Below are 19,028 nucleotides of genomic sequence, written 5' to 3' on the forward strand. Positions count from 1 at the left end.
GCCGCCGCCATCTTGAGGAGGGCGGGCGGGCGGCCGGGGGATCCTCGGCTTCGGTGCCGCCGGGTTGTGCCGAACCGACAGCCCTCGTTCTCGTTGTCACCTCGTTCTCGGTGCCGAACAGCGCGGCCCGAGATGCTGACGCTTGTAACGGGCTCCCCGGTAATGGGCTTTGTGGTCCCGTTAGCGTCCAGCACCAGGGAAGCGTGAGGTGCAGGTTACGGGGTGCGCGCTGGGGAAGAAAGGGACACGTCGGGGTGAGAGTATGTGAGGGAGCGGTGTGTGGGGAGGAGTGGGGATGGAGCAGGGCAGGGAGCACCCTGGGTGCACCCAGTGCCGCCCTGCACAGCCCAGCCCAGCTGGGTGACACACCTGGAGGAAGGCGAGGAGATGCTGTCAGCCCCTGGGCACAGCGGGCTGGGGGCCACCGAGGGGTTTGGGTCCCCAGAGGGGTTCAGCAGCCCCATACCGGCTGCAGACGGGGCCACAACACCCCACATACTGCTGCTGCAGCGCGAACCCCAGTGTCAAACCCACCTCTGGCCCCCGACCCTGCACCCACCAAGCGCAACCACCACCACTCAGGACAGCATGTGGTGGGTGCAGGTTGCTAAGCCCCGGAGAAGCTGGCACGAGAGCTTGTAACGGGCCAGTGTGTGTGTCAGCACCGAGCTGTGTGCGTGCGGTGCCCGGGGGGGATTCACATTCTCCGGGTGCCTGCCCCAGCCCTGTTAGCCTAACAGCAAGTGGCAGAGCAGCCCTGGCCCGGTGACAGCCTGACCTACTTCGGGGAAGTGTCACAGCCCTCAGGCCAGCATCGGAGACCGGGCGCTGTCACCTCCCCCCCAGGACGTGCCAGCTTCACGCCAGCCTCTGCCACCGGCTCCTTAGGCATCGTGCCTCCTTAACCACAGCATTTCCCATCAAGAAATCCAATCAGAAGAGAGGTGATGCTTTTAAAAAAATTATGAAAGCTTTCAAGTTTATTTGCTCTAATTACGCAGCTGGCAGCTCGGGAGGATGAGGAAGTCATCGGGGTATTACTGCCACAAAATAGTCATAATTGAATCATTCCAGACAATAAACCAGAGGTGGAGGTCGCAGACTGCTTCTGCTGCACCAGGCCCCCAACACCCCGAGCTGCCGCAAACACGCTGATACGAGGAGATAGCACCCTAATAACGGCCTGAAACGGCTAATGGAAACTCGTGTCTCAGTGCTGGAAGCCAAGTGTGGGAAAAGTGACTGCAGCACCACTCCCATTTGGGGTGAGCAGCCGGTGCTTTGCTTTCCAGGCAGCAGACACCCACCCCACAGCCGGCACCCAGCCACCCCTCTGCCTCGGTCCCCCCCTCGACAGGGCTCACCCACACCATGCTGGGACAGACAGAGCTACATTCACACAAGTCCAGTTTAAGACATTTTATTCCTCTGCATGTTACACTTAGTGTTTAAGAAAATACAGGACCCCTTTTGACATTCATACATTTTTACAGGGGAAAAATAGGTTTCTCTATTAGGGCGGTTATTATGCTTTGGACGCTCCCAGGCTGACTCGAGGGGGTCCTCACCCCTCTGTTCCTGAGCATCGCTGCCCCTGTGCCCAGAGCCCAGGCCTGCAGAGCAGAGCTCAGGTGTTGTTTCCTCAAGCTATAAAACACAGCGCCCAGTACTTCCAGTTCCAAATGCCAATAGCTCCTACCAGGATACTGCAAAGGAACAGCTGGGGACAGCGAGTGACCAGACTGCGGACACCAATATTTAAGAGACCCATGTTAGTGTGTGTGACCATCTGTAACAGGGAAACAGGTTAATCCCATTTGCTAGAAACATAGAGGAAATATAAATAAGGGTTCCCCACACTCGTGCATAGTCACAAACAGCTACTGGACACCAGGCTCACGCTGCCTCTGAGCGCTGCCGCATGGAGAGGAAGGGCAGCGAGGCAGAGCTGCTACAAAGCTCAAGGCAAGAAAATCCACAGGCTTTACAAAGAGAGTGCCCCTGCCCACACGCAGCCCCTCTGCCCGGGGCAATGCTGCTAGAGAGGCAGCAAGCAGCAGCTTCTGCTTGGCAGGACGTGTCTTTGCACTGTGTCCACGCCAAAGGCTTCCTAAGAGCAGCGTCGCCCAGGCAGCCGTTAGTTCTAGGCTGCCACAGTGGGCAAGAAATTCAGATTTAAACATCACTATAGAAAGCAGGTTGAAAAAAGCAGCTGCTGCGCTAAGACCTCTATGACCCTACGTGGACTGCTACCTCTAGTCAAAGCTGAGGGCCAGGAGGGAGGGGAAGGCTCACTAGACAAGGCGTTAGACAGCGAGCAGGCTACCTCCCTTGGCAGGGCTGCAGCACATTGGCACTAGCAGCAGCGAACAAAACAGATGTTACAAAAGCTTCTTCCAAGCACCAGCGGACTCCACTTGGACACTGCAGGGAGATGCACATGGAAAAGAAGTGATACTCGAAGGCAAAGGCCTTTCGCTTCGGGACCTCAGGACACCAGCGCAGCTGAACGCACACCGCCACCCTGGCTAAGTCCCTCTCGAGCTCTCTGCCCCTCGTGCCGGTTAAATGCCTCCTGCCCGAGTGCTGGAGGCAAACCACGTGCCAGCGCCCACCCCGCTCTGCCCAGCGCCAATCTCCCGGAGCGCCAGGCCCCAGGGCACCCCATGCCCTTTCTGCTGCTTGCGTTTCTAAAGGGCCGGTGAACACTGTCCGAACCTAGGCCTCGCACGGAGGAATATAAGGTATGAGCTGTACTGGAAGGAAACGAGGAGAAAGTGTCAACAAGAGACGTCTTTGATCCAAGTGGTTCGAACTCCAGTCCGAGCCGAGGGGCAGTTAGCTGGTACCAGGAGAGATTTCTGGGAACTCCTTGTAAATCTCCAAGATGATCAGTTTGTCCATCTGGCACTGCTGCCCCTCCTCCTCCTCCCCTAGGATGCGCTGCAAGATGCCCTGCAGGTCAGAGAGGCGGTGCTGGTGCTGCAGATACGGCGTGGAGCGGATGATGGCGTGCATCAGAGACAGATACTCCATCCTCAGCTGCCAAGTGGGAGGGGAGAAAAAACAGAGAGCACAATGAAAGATTCAAAGTGAGATAAACAAGCATGCCAGCCTCCATTACAGCATGAGCACAGGAACAGCTGCTGCTGCACGACCAGCCAGAGAGCAACTCCAAAGGCACCTGCTTTGCTTAAGGACTCAGTGGTATGGAAAACTGCACTTTTCCCACAGCACCTTAATATTGCTCTTGACCAACTCAAACAGACACACCCCCTCCTCTTGCACTAACAAAAAACAAGAGGTCCCTCCTACTTCTACGACTCACAGAGGGGCCCAAAAGTTGCTGGACAGAAGGGTGCAGACCACCAAAAGCCTGGCAGATGTTTCTTCAAATACACCTTTCTACGACGGTGTGCCAGGCAGGATAAATCCCCCCTCCTCCTCCCCAGACCCCAAGACAGATTTGGGCACCCAGAAATGTTGTGCCCACCCCAGGACTCCACTCCTGTCTGCATCAGCAGGCCCTACAGAGGACAAGGAAAAACACTATTTCTTAGGGACTGTGCTCCCTTTTTCAAAGCCTACAGCCTCCTGCGAGCACCTTGTCTCCAGGGGAGAGATCAGCGATCTGCCGCACCAGGATGTCTATCAGGACCATCATGTCTGTGTGGTAGAAGATGCTGGCTGTATCCTTGCTGGCAAAGATGTCCTGCAGAAACTTCAGCACTGAGTGCGGCGGCTGAGGCTGATGCTTGAAGATACAAACTGGATCATCTGGAGGTGGCAGAGAGATTGCATTAAGGCCAAGCACTCCTCCCACCTCCTCCATCTTCAGTGTCAACCCCTGCGTTAGGCCCTACAGGATTTGGAGGAGGCTGCCCCTGACCTCTGTGAGCTGCTCCCTGCCCTACAGCTAGCTTTTGTGCTGGCAGACCTCCGTGCCTCACACAAAGCTGTGTAATCAGGATGGCAGCTCTGCAGGGCACCAAGCAGAGTCCAAATTCATTAGCATTAGCATTAATCATTGTTTATGTTTCACCTAACATCCCAGGTGAAAGCTCATTAGTGCATCACCTCCTCCCAGTGCCTCCCCTCCTTGCTCAACAGCTACCACTCATTTTCGCCCTGGTTTATTAAGTCTGGTCGAATGACCCCTCTGAAAAGCCCACCAGGGCCTGTGTCAGAGACACGCTTTCACCATGGAGACAAGGCTAGTACCATCCTGGAAGCACGAAAAGAAACACCTCCAAGTTTAAATTAGCCGTCATGTCCTGTTTTCTACCAAAACACGTCCCTGCAGACCCCAAGAGGGGCTCTAGAACACTGCAGGACCCTCCAGCAGAAGGAGGGCACAAGAGAAGCATCTTCATTAGGTTTTCACCCCCCCCCCCCTTTCTTCCCCCAGCCCCTCACAGTAAGGTGATCCCTGTAGGGAATCTGGCATGGAAAAGGCTAAACAAAGGCTTTGGGACGAGGCCAGACAGAGGAGCACGGATATCCAGGCTGTCCTCAAGCTGATATAGCATGGAGACTGATTTGCAACCCCAAAGAGAACTAAAGCCTGAGTAAGATGAGCTGCAAGCATCACAGGATGAGTTATTTACCAGCAAATCAACAAAATGAATCTCAGGCAGCAAAGCCCCTGTGATCCAGAAGGTATTAGAAAGCACAATAGTGGCATGCAGCACAGGCAGAAATACCTGGCACTGCTCTGCCTGCAGCGATCTCCAGCTTTCTAACAATCTGCCGTGCAAAAGCTCTGCACATACAGCGGCTTTCACTCCACGCCTGGAGCAGGCACGGAGCTAACCCTCTGCTGGCAATTTTGAGATGGGAAGTTTCACTCTAAGCGGCCTGTCGGAAAGCAGGAACTCCCTCTGGATCTGTCCCCCGGAGCAGCTGACTGCCAGCACACGCTGTGGTTTGTGTGCCAGCGCTGACGGAGCCCCGTCTGTCCGAGGACAGAAGTGGCCCAGCACCAGCTTTCCTCCCGACAAGAGCTTGCCTAGAGGCAGCTGCACTGCGAGACGGGGCTGGTCTGACACAGGAACACCAGTTTGCATGGAAAAGCTGGCCCAGAGGCCTCTTCTCCCTTCCCTGCTGCAGTCAGTATCGCTTCATTCTTTATGCAGCTCCGTCCTCAGCAATGCAGCCTGTCACCCCCACAAACTCACCGGGAAGCACCGCATCCTGCCCGAGCCCCCAGCTCCTCAGCTACCTGCATCCGACACATCCCAGCCCTTCAGGAGCACCGGGCTCCTCTCCCTGAGTCACCATTAGCTGCGCCCCCCACCAGCCCCGTAACAATGCCACGAACACTCACCTCCCCTGTTCAGCAGCAGCAGCAGCTTCTCCGTGAACGTCTTGACATTCGAGTGCTTGCTTATCATAGTCATGATCACGCTGTGTTCTGGAACTAGGGAAGAAACCTCATTCAGCACATGCCTTTGTTTGCTGAGACCACAGTAACACCACCACCAACAACAAAAAAAAAGCAGCAGAGGGCTCCTACTCCACATCGTTGCTCTGGGGAGCTACCGGGAACCAGCGTGAACCAAAAAGTTTCAGCCCCCCAGAACGGGCAAGCAGGGAAAGGGACCGATAGGAGAGGTGAAACAAGTCTGGAAGCAATGCATTAAATAATTAGGTCTTTCTGTGTGCAGATTCACATGTGGGCTTCAGTTCAGCAAGCCAAAATACCTTGCAGAGGCTTTATATTGTGAAACGTGGCCCCTGCTCACAGCCCTCTGAAGCCAAGGGCTCCTCTCTCCAGCACCTTCACACTCTGCATCAGCAGTGCCCCGCTGGAATTTACTGCCTTGCAAGCTCTCACAAAAGGTGACGGCCAGCTCCTAGAAGCATGCCAGAAGGGAAAAGTACTTCTTCCCAACACTCAGCACTGGGCTGTGCCACAGGAAGGGTTGAAGAGTTCCTCCGGGAGATGTCCCCTGACCTGCTTTGGGGGTGAGTTCTTGTAGCTAAAATACACTCACCCCAGCAGACCTCATGCACATCAGTGTGCCTGCTGAGAAGCATCCGAACAGCACAGTGTGGCTACTTCTGCATCGGGATTGGCGACCCTGTAATATTTCATGGGCTGTGAAGGGCTTTAGGATCCTTCACATTGAAAGGCATCAGTTTAAAAAAAAATCTGCTAAAATGAATTATATTAACTCCACACAATTGAAATACAAGACAGATGAACCTTGCAGACAGAGGAATAAAAATTCCATCCACTAATAAGCAACCTGAAAATCATTTAACATGTTCTTAGCATCAGAGAACAAGTCACCGCTCTTGGCTATACCCCAGGTGGGCAATAATCCCCCAGAAACACACTGCCTGTCATGCATTATTGCCTAATTACTGCAGTCAGGAAGTATATGGGTAGCTGTGAGAAGGTGTAATGAACGAAAGCAGCAGAGACTATGCTTGATCAGCCTCTGTGCAATCAACTTTCACATGAAATTAGAAACTTTCCCACAAATATTAATGAAGCACAACTCAAGATAACAGGTAAATTACTGGACATGTCCTTGTTCCTTTATCCTCCCCTCTCTCCACAAAGCCAAGGATAAAGGCATGAAGCTGACCAAGAGGAAATAATTAAAAGACAACTGGAGCAATAGGAGGTTTTGCACACTCAGGGTGAACAAGTGGCCTCTCTTACCAGGACATGGCACTACTCCAGTCTTCCAACAGCAGACTTTGAAGCTCACAGACAGCCCTGGTAGGGATAGGGCAAATGCTCTTCTCTGGGGACCAGGGGTTTCGTCTATTAAGGAGCTCAGCAGGGAAGGGAGGATTGAGAATGAGGGGAGCCAGGAGAGCATGCAGCTCAGGCTAAGGTTGAAGAGCCTGGCCCCAGTGCATGAGCACTGAATGAAGCGCAAGAGGTGCAGCGACGTAAGCAGGTCTGTAAAGACCTACAAAAAGCAGACGACTTTCTTTTTGGACTGATTTCAAGAAATGCCCATTGGAGCATCTTCTCTTCCAAATTAACTGTGCCTGAGTCAGCCACGTGCACGCTCTACAAGCACAGGCCAGCAATTGCTTTGATCCAGCCAGCTTGCAAGTATGGAGAGAAATCCACTGGGCTTCAGAGGGTCAGCTGGTAGGAAATGGGCTCTCAGGCTGTTCTTTCCTCTGGGGTTTTGAACAATATTGAACAACACAAAAGCCTTGGGGGAAACAGCGTACTGCCAGAGGCTATGGGAGCTGGACAGGTTATCACAGCACCTTTAAGTCCCAGGGAGATTCAGCATCCCCATTCTTCATCCCCTTGCTGCTCCAGACCACTGAAATCCTGCCAAGGCAGAACAGCACCAAACCAACCTGGAATGTGGAGATTGAAGGCCAAAAGGACGTTGACAAACAAGTCAGGCAGCTGGTCAGTGGTGTCTGAGGGCAGCCCGTCCTCAATCACGTCCAGCAAGAACTGCACAAACTGAGAGTTGAGATGTTCTGCACAAGGAGAAAGATGGGCATTTACAGCACTGTGAAAATAAACCAAGTAACAAGGGACCGTGCAAACCACTTCCCCATGCTTTTATGCTTAAAACCATTAGTAGAGTGCCAGTGTCAGCCACCAGGGAATTAACAAATGTCTTTGTGCAAGAGACAAATGACTCAGAGAACTACCCACAGTTCAGACAAATGCTGAATGTTGGTCTCCCACTGGCAATTTTTTGGAGTAAATAAAATGCCAAATTCTGCTTTAGCTGTTGTTCCAGCATCACTGCTACCAAGGAAGGCTTCAGATAGGAAGAGATTTGTATTCTTGACCACGGGTCTAATCCGTCTGTTTAAAAAAGAATAATCATCCAGATCATTAGTAATAACCCATTTTTCAATTTAGCTATTAAGAAAGCTCAGGAGCTCATGCAAATAAGTCCACCTGCTGGAAATAATTGCCAGGGTTACACGAGGAGAGAAAAGCAGGAGATGTGGAGGCTCACTCCTCAGTCCCTGCTGCACCGGCTTAAATCTTGTACGTGTTTATTGGGGTGTTAAGGTGAAGCTGCTGAGGAGATGATTATGAAAATCTCTACTGTGTTTCTATAGGAAAACTGAGGAAAACTGAACCCAGAGCTTCCCAAGTATTGGGAAAACAATACCTGGCCAAGGAAAGAGACAGGCAGAGAGTGCTTTCTAGCTGAAGGTTGGAATGAGAGGACAATGGATAAAACAGATCTGGAACATTTGCACTTCCCTATTGATTGCAATACTCTCAATCATCTCTGCTCTCACTAAGAGCTTGAAACTCACAGGGCTGCACCACACTGTTACAAGGGAGAGCAAGGAGAGGCCACATTATGCAGCTGATGGATTTAGTGGGCGTTCGTGGAACAATCTGGACTCAGCCTCATCAGCAGACGGAATGTCTCAGACAAATGAGGCGCGTGTTATCCTGAAGGACAGCAGTAAAAAAAATATTTGGATAAGTATGCCACTTAGCCATAAGTGATGGGCCAAACTGCATCTTCTGCAGCATGGCATCAGCCCTCCACTGCTCCAACCCAGACGTGTGCTGCTTGTTCTGAAAATCTGTCATCTCAGCTGTTTCCAGCAGGCAGGCTCTAGTGGTGAAGAGCAGACCCCATTCTTGCCTTGCTGATGCTGAGCTCTCCCCTAGCTGTCCCTGATTTGGCCACCAGAAAAGCTCCCTCTCTTCTCCTGTGCCTGCTGACGTGCCCTAAATGTCCCAGCATCAGCTCTGCCATCCTACCCAGCCGCGAGCACGTGCCACTCTTACCGTAGTGATGATAGGGAAGGGGCTCCCCCATGGAGAATATCATTGCCAGCACCAGGGCAGAGTAGCACATCTTCTGATGATCTGCAAGACAAACCCAGAGGTCCTGCCATTAATTCTTCTGAGGGTGCAACACGCTATTCCCTAGCTGCAGAGGCAAAGTCACACATTTCGTACAGACATTTAACACTGATTAAACTGCTCTTTGTTCCTGTATTTATTGAACTATAAGGGTGTTTTCCCCTTGTTTAAGCACATGCCTTCTGTACCATGCATTTCTAAATCAATTTAAAAATACAACAAAATTCTCAATTTTTTTTTCCCTTCCACTTAAGAGGATCTGGGCAAACTCGATCTGAATAATTAAAAACCTCCCCTGCACAGTCCCAGGACGCATACCATAGTTATGCAATTACTGAACCCAAAAAAGCATCCATCTGGCCACCTTGAAATACCGCCTGTTCCAACCAGCACCACCCCCGGACCGCTGTGCTGCTCGTTACCGTCTCTGCACTGCTCCACTTGTGCTACCTCAGCTCTGCCCGGAGGTACGAGAGGTCTCTGGGGAGCCCAGATCCCCGCTCACGACTCCGGCTGTCCATCTGCCCGCTTCCCAGGCCACACGCATCTCCAGCGCTAACACGTCCTGCAGCCTGCTAGTCCAACACAATTTTTTGCTGGCAGCAGCTATATGTAAATATCCCACAGAACCACAGCCGGTGCCTTCCCGGAATTTTAATTAACTGATACACCTCAGTAGATATTTGCAGGGGGAAAAAAAAAGTCACAGAATACGATCTGTGTTGTAACAAAAGGCAGCCTCCATCCGTTTTAGCGATTCTGAGGATGATAAGAAAAGTTGTACTATTTTTATGAAGCAGGTTACCACATGTACTGGCTAAATAAAGTTCAGCTACATCTGTCCAAATAGCCTACAGGCACCTGTTACAAGAAAACCATGTGTTTTGTTATTAGAAGACCAAAACAGTACTTCTTATCGGACCAGAAAAAAACAGTCCCTTTGATGTCTGATCCTTCCCTGCAAGACATACTGGTTCCAGTTCCCCCACCGACCCATTACGACACATCACTGCTCTGTGCACAGATCGATCCAGCTCTAAGCACCTGTGTCCTGCAGTTTGACTTTGACTGCACAGGCTGATGCCTTCACTGCTACTAGGTGCTCCTGGAATTGGCCACTGGACTTGCAGCACTTGGCAGCTCACAGACTTACTGTTAGCAAGAGGGAAAAAATTAAATCCTGTCTGCCTACTAATCCTGAGAAGTCATCTCAATAAGCAGAGTCTCTGTAAATAAGGAACGTGCAGACTTCGTCTAAACTCCACAAGATGCTTGAGGTTTCGAACAGCAAATACTTTAGTAAGAACGTATCATTTGGGGCTTTATGCATTAAAAAGATTAAGAGTTTGTACGAGAGCAGTCTGGACCACGTGGCAGCAAAGAAAGCTGGGAACTGCTGTTTACTCTTGCTAAATGGAGAGGGAGGACATTCAATAACTTAACTATATTTCATACTTACATAAGGACCTCCCAGCTACAAGGTGTCAGTGATGCCAAAGCTCATTGTAGTAGGAAAAGACTCTGACAAAAGTAGCAGGAACCTGCACGGTTGGAGCTGACAGGTAAAAGTTGCTCCTAGGTGTAACCAACCAGCTACCGTGGGTATGTTCCCACACTTGGGAGTGCTTTTTTCCTAATTGTTCACTACGCGGTCTCTTCACTCCTTCCTCCAAGGCATCTGGAGCCGGTACCTGAGGCGGGATGCTGCAGTAGATATAGGGACCTGCTGTTCCTGTGTTCTTAATAAGGCTTTCACAATCAAAGCATTTTCTCTCATCGCATCAGGAGCGATAAAATAATGATCTGAGAACTAGAAGCCAGTGATAAACATACAGTTGTAGAAAATAGGGAAGGAGATTAATTAGATATGGATGGGGAGGGTGGTTTCACATGTCCTTGGCCCATCTGCCATGAACTATTGTCCATTCATCTTGGCTGACAGCAGACTCACTATTAGGTGGCAAATTTTGTTGGATTTGCCTAAGAATGCTGAATGAAAGGATGATGAAAACAGTCTGAAAGCTGAACTCGGAGAAAATCTGGATTAACCTGGTGCACTTGCTCACCACAGACTCTACAAGTTTTTGGAGTGTTCCTGCTGTCACAAGTCTCATCCAAGGCTGCGCCCTTTAAGATGCTGAAGAACAGAGTAATTGCCAGCCGAAGCACAGCCTTTTTTCCTTCCAGAGCAGCACGCGTGGCTGCAAGCACGTAAATAGCATTAACACAACTCTCCTGAAGCAGAGGGACGCTGTTGACGTCAGACCGATGAATGTCACTCAAGTGGCCACGAAGGGTGGCAGAGATGCGGCTGTGCGCTCACCGGCCTGCACTTCCCGAGCCTGCTGAGGTGCTGGCAAGAAAGCTGCTGTTATGTGTGACAGGAATTTCTCAGAGGCCTTCAAAGACCTTGCTTTCCACCTCTAAACACAGCAGCACGAATTCAGGCGCTGGGAGCAGACACAGCTGTCTACAACTCAAATAAAAGGAGCCTGACAGCTGACTTGCATGTACACTGAGCTGCAACAGGGGAGAAAGTCACAATTACTGAGTGGATTATCCCCGTCTGTTTTCTATGGAATTGTTCTGGCTAATTCTGCCTCACTGTGTCTTATTATAAGCTCTTCTAACACTGATAGATGTGCAGGCCAGGCGCATCAGAGGGAAGTGGCTGTCCAGAAGCAATAAGACCCAAGCATCTGGCAGAAGAACTGGCCAGCAGCCAACACGCCTGCCTCGACCCCAGGGTAAAGCTCCTTCTCATCAAAGGCACCCAGCATCCACGCGCAGAGCTTCAGCCTCGGCTGCTCTTCAGTAACAAGCCAGGAGGGATCCCACAGAGCTGCTGCAGCCAGTTCGACAGTCCCCGGTGGCTCAGTGCTGGCACTGATTGCTCCAGCCCCTGCCATCCGCAGAAGGGATTAGCTATTGCACGGGATGTCACGGATCAGCTGCTATTCCCCAGTTCCTAGTACCAAAATACGCTCAAGTCATTCCAGCATTCAAGGTCGTGTTTTCACACGAGGTACTGCTTGCCATTTGGCAGCAGGACACGAAGCAGTAAGCACCAGAATGGCAGCAGGGAACTACTAATGCCCTAAGTCACCTCTGAAGGACAGATACGTCTGGGTCAAGGATGGTTACTTCGCCGCAGCCCTGCCGAGAAGGCCAGGAGGATTGGATGCTGCACAGATGAGATGCTTGCAAGCATTAGCACGAGGAAGGCAGCAGAGCATCAGGACATCACTTTGGGGGGCTCCTGTAACCAAAGAAGAGCAGCTTTTAACTGTTTAACAGTATTGCCTACATATTACAGTGAAGAGGGCAAATAGCATCTCACTTGAGACAAAGTTAAGGAAAGAAGGGACACCACACAGCGGCAGGTTAGAAGTCCAGGGGACGTAGCAGAGCCACTTTCCGTTCACTTCCGCTGCAATGCTTTTAGGTCCCCAAAGCAGAGTCTCACACTTGCTAGGAGACGGGCCTGACTCAGCCCACCACAGGTAGATCAGCAAAGGTGTACAGAAGTCACCCATGTCAGAGCTTGATGCTCCAGCACAAGCAACAGGCAGAGGTAGCTGTGCTACTTGGGATGATGCAGCCCCTGGGAAAATGCCCTGGACAGCAACGCCGTGACCAGGCAGGACGTAACAAGGGGCTCTGAGACAGCTCCGGATCAGCTGAACAGAGCAGAAGACTAAAGGAACAGAGCAGAAGACTGAAGGCTGCTTGCATGGCACAGGAGAGGTTCACCTGGAGACAATCTTTACAAGTTAGTGACAGGTACATAATAAAGTTATTTTTGGCAGCACAAAATCAGTAGCATTGTCAGAGAAGCACAGTCATAGCTCTGTAACCGAGTATTATTTGCTTCTCAGGCAGAAATACCTCCGCCTAGGGAAGAGGCTTCTCATGCACATACTCAGAAAAAACACCAACAGCGTGACAGGTTCACTGCATATAATTGATATGCTGCGGTAACACAAGGAGAAAGCTTAGCCAACACAGCCGTAATGATCTCAGTCCCCCTCCACACTAACCCAGCGCACTTTGTGCAGCCCTCAGCTCAAACAGGATTTTTCAGTCAGTCCCCACACGAGAAATAACTGCACTCCAAAGCATCTAAGCAAAGGTGATCACAAAGCCTCGTGGCTTGGCTTTCACCCCCCACACCCCTGCCCAGACACCGGATTAACCCCATGAATCCTGTCCACCACACAGGCTGTTTGGCACAGGCTGTAGCAGCACGCTGCGGACAGGGACAACTATTATGCATGTCCAAGGCAGTCATCTTGGACATTTCCCTGGCTCACATGAAATGGGTGTGACGGTCCTGTTCTGAGCAGAACCGTCACCCTACAGGCTCATCTCCAAATTGCACTTCTCCATCGGCCCCAGGATGCTCACAGCAAACCAACAGGGTGCAGGCTGCAACCAGTGCGCAGGCAGCAAGACCTCAATATGCAGCTTCTTCTGATTTGATCCACACAGTCACTCAACAGCTACTTTAATTGCAGGCCGCAATTAGAACAAAACACATTTTCAATATCCACTTAAGGGAAAATGTAGTATATGCCACTGGCAACACTGGTGGCCTATAGACTGACCTCAAAATGAGAAGTAAAGTTGTGACTGCCCCAGGCCAGGAATGCATAAGGGGCTGGAATGTAATGTCATGGCAGTATTACTGCATGTTCACCTTGCTCTTTGGTTCTTCCTGGGAGACAAAGGATACCGAGCTAAGTAGGAGCTCTGGGGGACAACAACAGCAAAATCTGGCAACACAACCTCCAGGTCCGCAGGTGTCTCTGGTCAGCATCATGAATCAAACTGGAACAGCTCAAAACGTGCTTTAAGACCTGTACAAGCAGTGACACAGATCACTAGTGGCACGTTCAAGAGCTGAAGGGCCTTGCACCATTGGACTGAAACATCCTCTCCCATGCATTCTCCACTTACATCTGTAATAACCTAAAAAACTGTAAAAACAGACACCCTTATCCCCAGAGCACTGAGCATGTAGAGCAGTCAGGCAGTGACAGGCTACCAGCGCTGCTGTAATCCATCTATCTAAGGGAAAGATGTCCCTGGAGACCTGAGCACAGCAGCTCTGGCTCACCTTGTGTGTGAGTCTGCATGTCCCGGGCCAGCTCCATGGGCAGCACAGAGTTGACAAGCGTTGAGATAACTGCAGCATCCAAGTTGCACATGGCTCCAAAGCATTTCAACAGCAGCAGCCGCAGTGGCACCCTGTGTTCCTGCAAAAACAATTTACTAGATCAAATCATGTCACAGATGAGGGTTACCCAAAGGTGAGAGACATAACTGGCTAAAGTTCCCACTGCTGGGAAGGCTACAGATCCTCCCAGGGTAACAGAGAACCTAATGCTGAGCTCTGGGTTCAGATACAGATGTGCCAGATGACAGCTAAACGCAGCAAGGCTTGATGTGCTGCAGCTGGGGACTCAGACAGGATGGGGAAAAGCCTCCAAGCCCCGCAGCATCCTATGGCAGCAAGGTCCAGGAAAGAGGGGAGCAAAGCAATGCTGCGTAGCCATTGAAGGCAAAACTTCCATTCTTCCTGTGAATACTGATTTTCTTCCTCACTCCCAAGGCTTCTGCTCACAACCTACTTTCCTAAGCAAAGCCATTTACTAATGCACAGGAGTGCATCAATTAAATGAGGAGCAGTCACAGCCTGTCAGCTTACCCAAGGCATCCTCGGATATCCATTCTCTAGACATTAGAGATGGTGATTCTGTCCCTCAACGGAGCTAATAAAAGCAGCAAGCTTTCCCCTTCACAGGGCTAGCTTCCGCTTCGGCGTCTGTAGCGTCCTCTGCTCTTCCATGCAGCGTGCATGCATAACACGAGATTTGCCAGCACGGGGAAGAGACGTGCTACAACTCCAACAAGTTCACAGAACTGCCCTGTCCAGGGGGAACGTGTTTCATACATTCATCAGAGCAACCCTGCTCTTTTGCATCTTCAGGGAAGCCTCAAAAAGAAGAGATATTCAAGGCACGCTGCCACCTTACCATCTGATAATATGCCACAAGGGACAGGACGGATTCAAACTCATTCTTCTTGCACATTTTCTTGCAAACTTCTGGGTCTGCATCTGTCTGGAAGCAGGAATGAACTGGTCAGCCCAGTGACACATCAAAGCAGCAAGGCGGCCGCCGCAGAGAGCTCCAGGGAGGCTAGCTGCTCTTGGATTTCAGTAGCCCCAGCTCAACCACCTTACAAAGCAACCAAAGCTAGAGCACAAACAGCTCCAAACCCACCACCCTGGAGATTCTGCATCAAAGCGAATTCTTAAGAAACATCTCTGCAGTACAGCACGTCTTGGGCTGAAAACATCTAAAAACCCCTTGACCTGAGCAGTACCTTGATGAGCGCCTCCTGCAGTTCTGTATGGCAGCTCCAGTGCCGGTCCCGTACTGAGAAGCACTGTACCTCCCCCCACGCTGAATTTGGAGGAAATTGTTACACAAAGAAGCAGGCCCCGCAGTGAGACGGTAGCTCATGTTTTGAGCTAAAAAGACAACGGCATTTACTACACAAAAAAATAAAAATTTGTTCTGCTTATGTCAGAACCAGAGAGGAATACAAAACAGGTGCCACAGCAAAGTCAGTGCTGGCGCTTGTTTGTAACGCAGGCCATGTCACTGCACCAGGTGACAGCTCCCATACCGTTGTGCTCCCCGTACACAGGCGGGCTTATACGGCCTAGAGACAGCACCAGAACAGCATTTCTCCCTGCTGTGCACTGCGGGGATGCACCTCTCCCATACACACAAACGTTTTATAAATTTATAAGTGTTTTATACTTGCTCGCAAAACCAGCTTTGAAGCTCTCTTTCATGAGAACTGAAGAACTTTCACATTTTTGCATTTCCTGGGCATCACTCTCCAAGTACTTGTTGGAATAAAGGCAGGGAGAAAATAGCTTGGTCTGCCTGGACACACTGTATACTTGAGAAATTCCACGTATTTAGAGCCAGTTAAGACACTGGTTACAAAGACCAGCAGAGCTTTGGAAGCTACAATTTGGTGCAGCTCTGTATCACGCTTCCACTAAAGACTTACAGCAGGGAGGGTACGAGCAGACCACAGAAGGGAGCGCTCAGGATATGGCACAGACCCTGATGTCAACTTGCACACACTGGTCAGCCACACCAGCCACAGAAGGTGTTTTAAATGGACCTACCTGTGCAATATTTGCTCTGGGAGTTTTTTTGTTTGTTTGTTTTTGAAGGGGAGGTTAGTATTCTCCTGTGAGAGGTATATACCACAACCACCATGAGTAACAGTTCTGTGATTCCTTTCATAAGCGCTTTATAAGGTGGAGTGAAAGGTAGTTCAAGAGCACTGAGGACCCTGCACAGAAGGGGCAAGGCTTCACACCAACTGTAAGAGATGCACAAGAAGCCTATACTCCCTGAAACAGCAAATCTGATGGCAACACAAGGACAAAGGAGACCAGAAAAAAAAAAAAGAAGAACTTCACCAGCATCTGTCTGCTGTGCTATGCCTGCAAAGAGAGAAATTTGCTCACCAGGATGCGAAGCAGCTCCTCCAGGTAGCAGCAGATGACATTCTCGTCCTCGTAGAGTGCCCAGCTGCGCTGCTGAGCATCGTCCTTGTGCCTGGCCAGGTCTGCGAATATCACCTCCAGCCGCTGCTCATCGTGGCAGATCTGTCCCGAGGGCAGCCCTGAGCTCAGATCCTGCAAGAGGACAGTCAGTGGTCACTGGGGTCCTGACAGGTAGCTGTTGTTCGGGTGATTGTTTCATGCAATCTTCGTCTCAGGACTGGCAGTTGGCCTCATTCAGTCAAGAACTGGCAGCAAAAAGACAGTAAATTTAAGACCTGGCCATTATTTCAGCTTTCCTACTTTTTGGGGTCTCTACTCCCCCCGCTTTCCTTTCACAGCCAGTGCAGCCAATGAATCAAATTGGACTCCTGCCCTCAAAAATAGGTGCCAGAACTGGTGCACGGTCACAAAGTCTTTAAATCCAAGCTGTCATCACCCTGCTGGAGCTTTCACTGGCTTCCAAGGATGCTGAAATATCCAAGAAGCCTCCCTCAAGCAACTCACACCCTTTTTTCCTTACTGCCTGTAACAGCCTATGGCCGAGCCAGTCAAGCCAACGTTCCCAGCTCTTTTCTGGGTGACAGAACGGTAACATAGCAGACTCGCACATCACCAACTTCCCACTCCCTCAGCAGCAGGGCAGCGTGCTCACAGAACAGCAGCAGCCATCTCCCTGTGCAGGGGGTGAACGCTGCACTAAGGGGAATGCCCACGTACTATAAGACAAACTTACGGCAACAAGCCAGCTCAGATGACTACAGCCCTCTGCACATTTCTGAATATTTAAAGAAGATTCAAAACGCTTGGCCAGAGTACTACACCCAGCACCAGCCGAACCCTCATTCCCCCTTCCCACGGGGCAGCAAAACATTGCTGCAGCGTTCACAAAAGCAGCCCGGTGTGCACCACGAGTATCAGGCACCCCAACCTCGCTGAACCCCAGGGTTACTCCCTGCAAAACAAACAAGATGTTGAATGATGTGAGGGTATCGTAAGAACTACCTGGTTTCCTGAAAGCAGAGCAAGATCAGGAACCTGCACACGGAATGGGGCTGATTACAGATGATGAGCTTAGGCAGCATTAGGAGAGGTAAGGACTAATTTGCAGAAGAACCTAAATTATATACACAAGGGCTTGGCAGCAGTGACAACAAACAGCAGGAGATCAGCAAGGTAGAAGAGAAATGAGCTGAGAAATCCAGGCAACAGGGCTAACCAACTCACCGAGACCAAAGCCTTAGCAATTTCGGGATGAAGCTGTCTTGCAGCATGTGGTGACAAGTCACGAGCATTCAGTGTGAAGAGGCCTGCCCTGCTATCAGCCAGGGCACCCCGCTGCCGCGCAGCATCTTCACCTCCCGAACACCCAGAGAAGATTTAATCCTGCCCTGGCACAGCCCCTTTCAGCAGGTCGGCCGCGCAGCTGGTGGCAGCGAGCCTTAAGCAGAGCTCACAATACCAGCAGAGTGACTTTGCACAGAAAAACGAGCCCGTGTCCTCCGCCAGGGACAACAAACAGCCACACACCCAAAGTAAGGGCGGCACGCGCCTGCCAAGCGAAGGAGCACGCACCCCTCCTGTGCATCGTCAGCCCTGCAGCCTTCTTGGGAGAACGGCTCCAAGTTTATTAACTGTAACATTTAATCTGCTTTATTAGAGACGGGATTGTTAGCAATTTGCTTCGTGGTATTTGGGGTGTGAACTAATTAAGGCTTTGATTCAATGTTTCAATTACATAATAAGAAAATATTTTTGTTCCGGCTGTTCATTACATAATCGTTGCCAGCAGATAATGAAGGAGCACACGCGCAAGTTTAATTCTAACATCAGACTCTCTCTCAAACTACCGGGGAGCTGCGGATGGCCAAGCAGCTAACTGGGCAACCAGCTCTGAGAGAGGACGGACTGCTTTCCGTACGCGAGCACAGACAAGAAGTCGGTGCTGCGCGGTGTTTGAGCACAGAGCAGGTTTGCTGAGGGCTCGCTTGGCCCTGCCACCTCCCTCTCTGCAGGAGGACCTGCGGCACCACAGTGTCGCCTCCTGGCCTCACGTGCCCCAGCTGCCAGAGAGGGCTCCCCGCTCCCATACCTCGCTCCACTGCCGGGGTGTCTCGGGGTGAGCACTTTAACAATTACCTGTTTTAATCATCGCTTGATTCAACCTCTTATCACACATCTGCTTCCTCCGACCCCTCACCTGCAGCCCTTACACCTCCACCGAACATCGAGCTCCTAAAGGACTCGGAGGAGAGGAGCAGTCGTACAGTTGATGAAGTCATACAGCAGCTTTTCATACAGATTTGAGACAACTACTTGAGGGGGATCATTTTGGGAATTGCCTTTGCTGGGGCAGCAAACCTGGCCCCCGCGGGGATGCGGCGCTGCAGGGAGGCACAGCTGCCGCACGCAGGTGTCACAGAGACAGAGGGGAGCTGGGCTGGCTCCCACCACGCTGGCCGTGCTTTGGTAAGGTCTTCGCAGCCTTTGCTTTTCAGGTGTGCCATCTGCAGCCCAGCAAACGCTTGCTCTGCAGATGTACTGGTCTCTCTCCGGGTGACTGCGGCCCATCCAGCGCTGAGCGCAGACGGCTGC

General features: G+C 51.1%; 1 protein-coding gene across 2 annotated transcripts in view; it reads right to left on the reverse strand.

Moving 5' to 3' along the window:
- Positions 1-1,404: 1,404 nt before the first annotated feature.
- Positions 1,405-19,028, reverse strand: part of NCKIPSD (NCK interacting protein with SH3 domain) — a 48,498-nt gene continuing 30,874 nt past the window's right edge. For both annotated transcript variants that reach the window (XM_080606137.1, XM_080606138.1), the window contains exons 6-13: positions 16,398-16,568; positions 14,875-14,961; positions 13,956-14,094; positions 8,759-8,839; positions 7,339-7,467; positions 5,327-5,419; positions 3,605-3,777; positions 1,405-3,042 (exon numbers count right to left, since the gene is read on the reverse strand). In XM_080606137.1, the coding sequence (XP_080462263.1) occupies positions 2,839-3,042; positions 3,605-3,777; positions 5,327-5,419; positions 7,339-7,467; positions 8,759-8,839; positions 13,956-14,094; positions 14,875-14,961; positions 16,398-16,568 (1,077 nt within the window). In that variant the 3' untranslated portion in view covers positions 1,405-2,838. The remainder of the gene's footprint in view (positions 3,043-3,604; positions 3,778-5,326; positions 5,420-7,338; positions 7,468-8,758; positions 8,840-13,955; positions 14,095-14,874; positions 14,962-16,397; positions 16,569-19,028) is intronic.

Source organism: Anser brachyrhynchus, assembly GCF_964034855.1.
Source record: "Anser brachyrhynchus genome assembly, chromosome: 10".
In the NCBI taxonomy this organism is placed as follows: Eukaryota; Metazoa; Chordata; class Aves; order Anseriformes; family Anatidae; genus Anser; species Anser brachyrhynchus.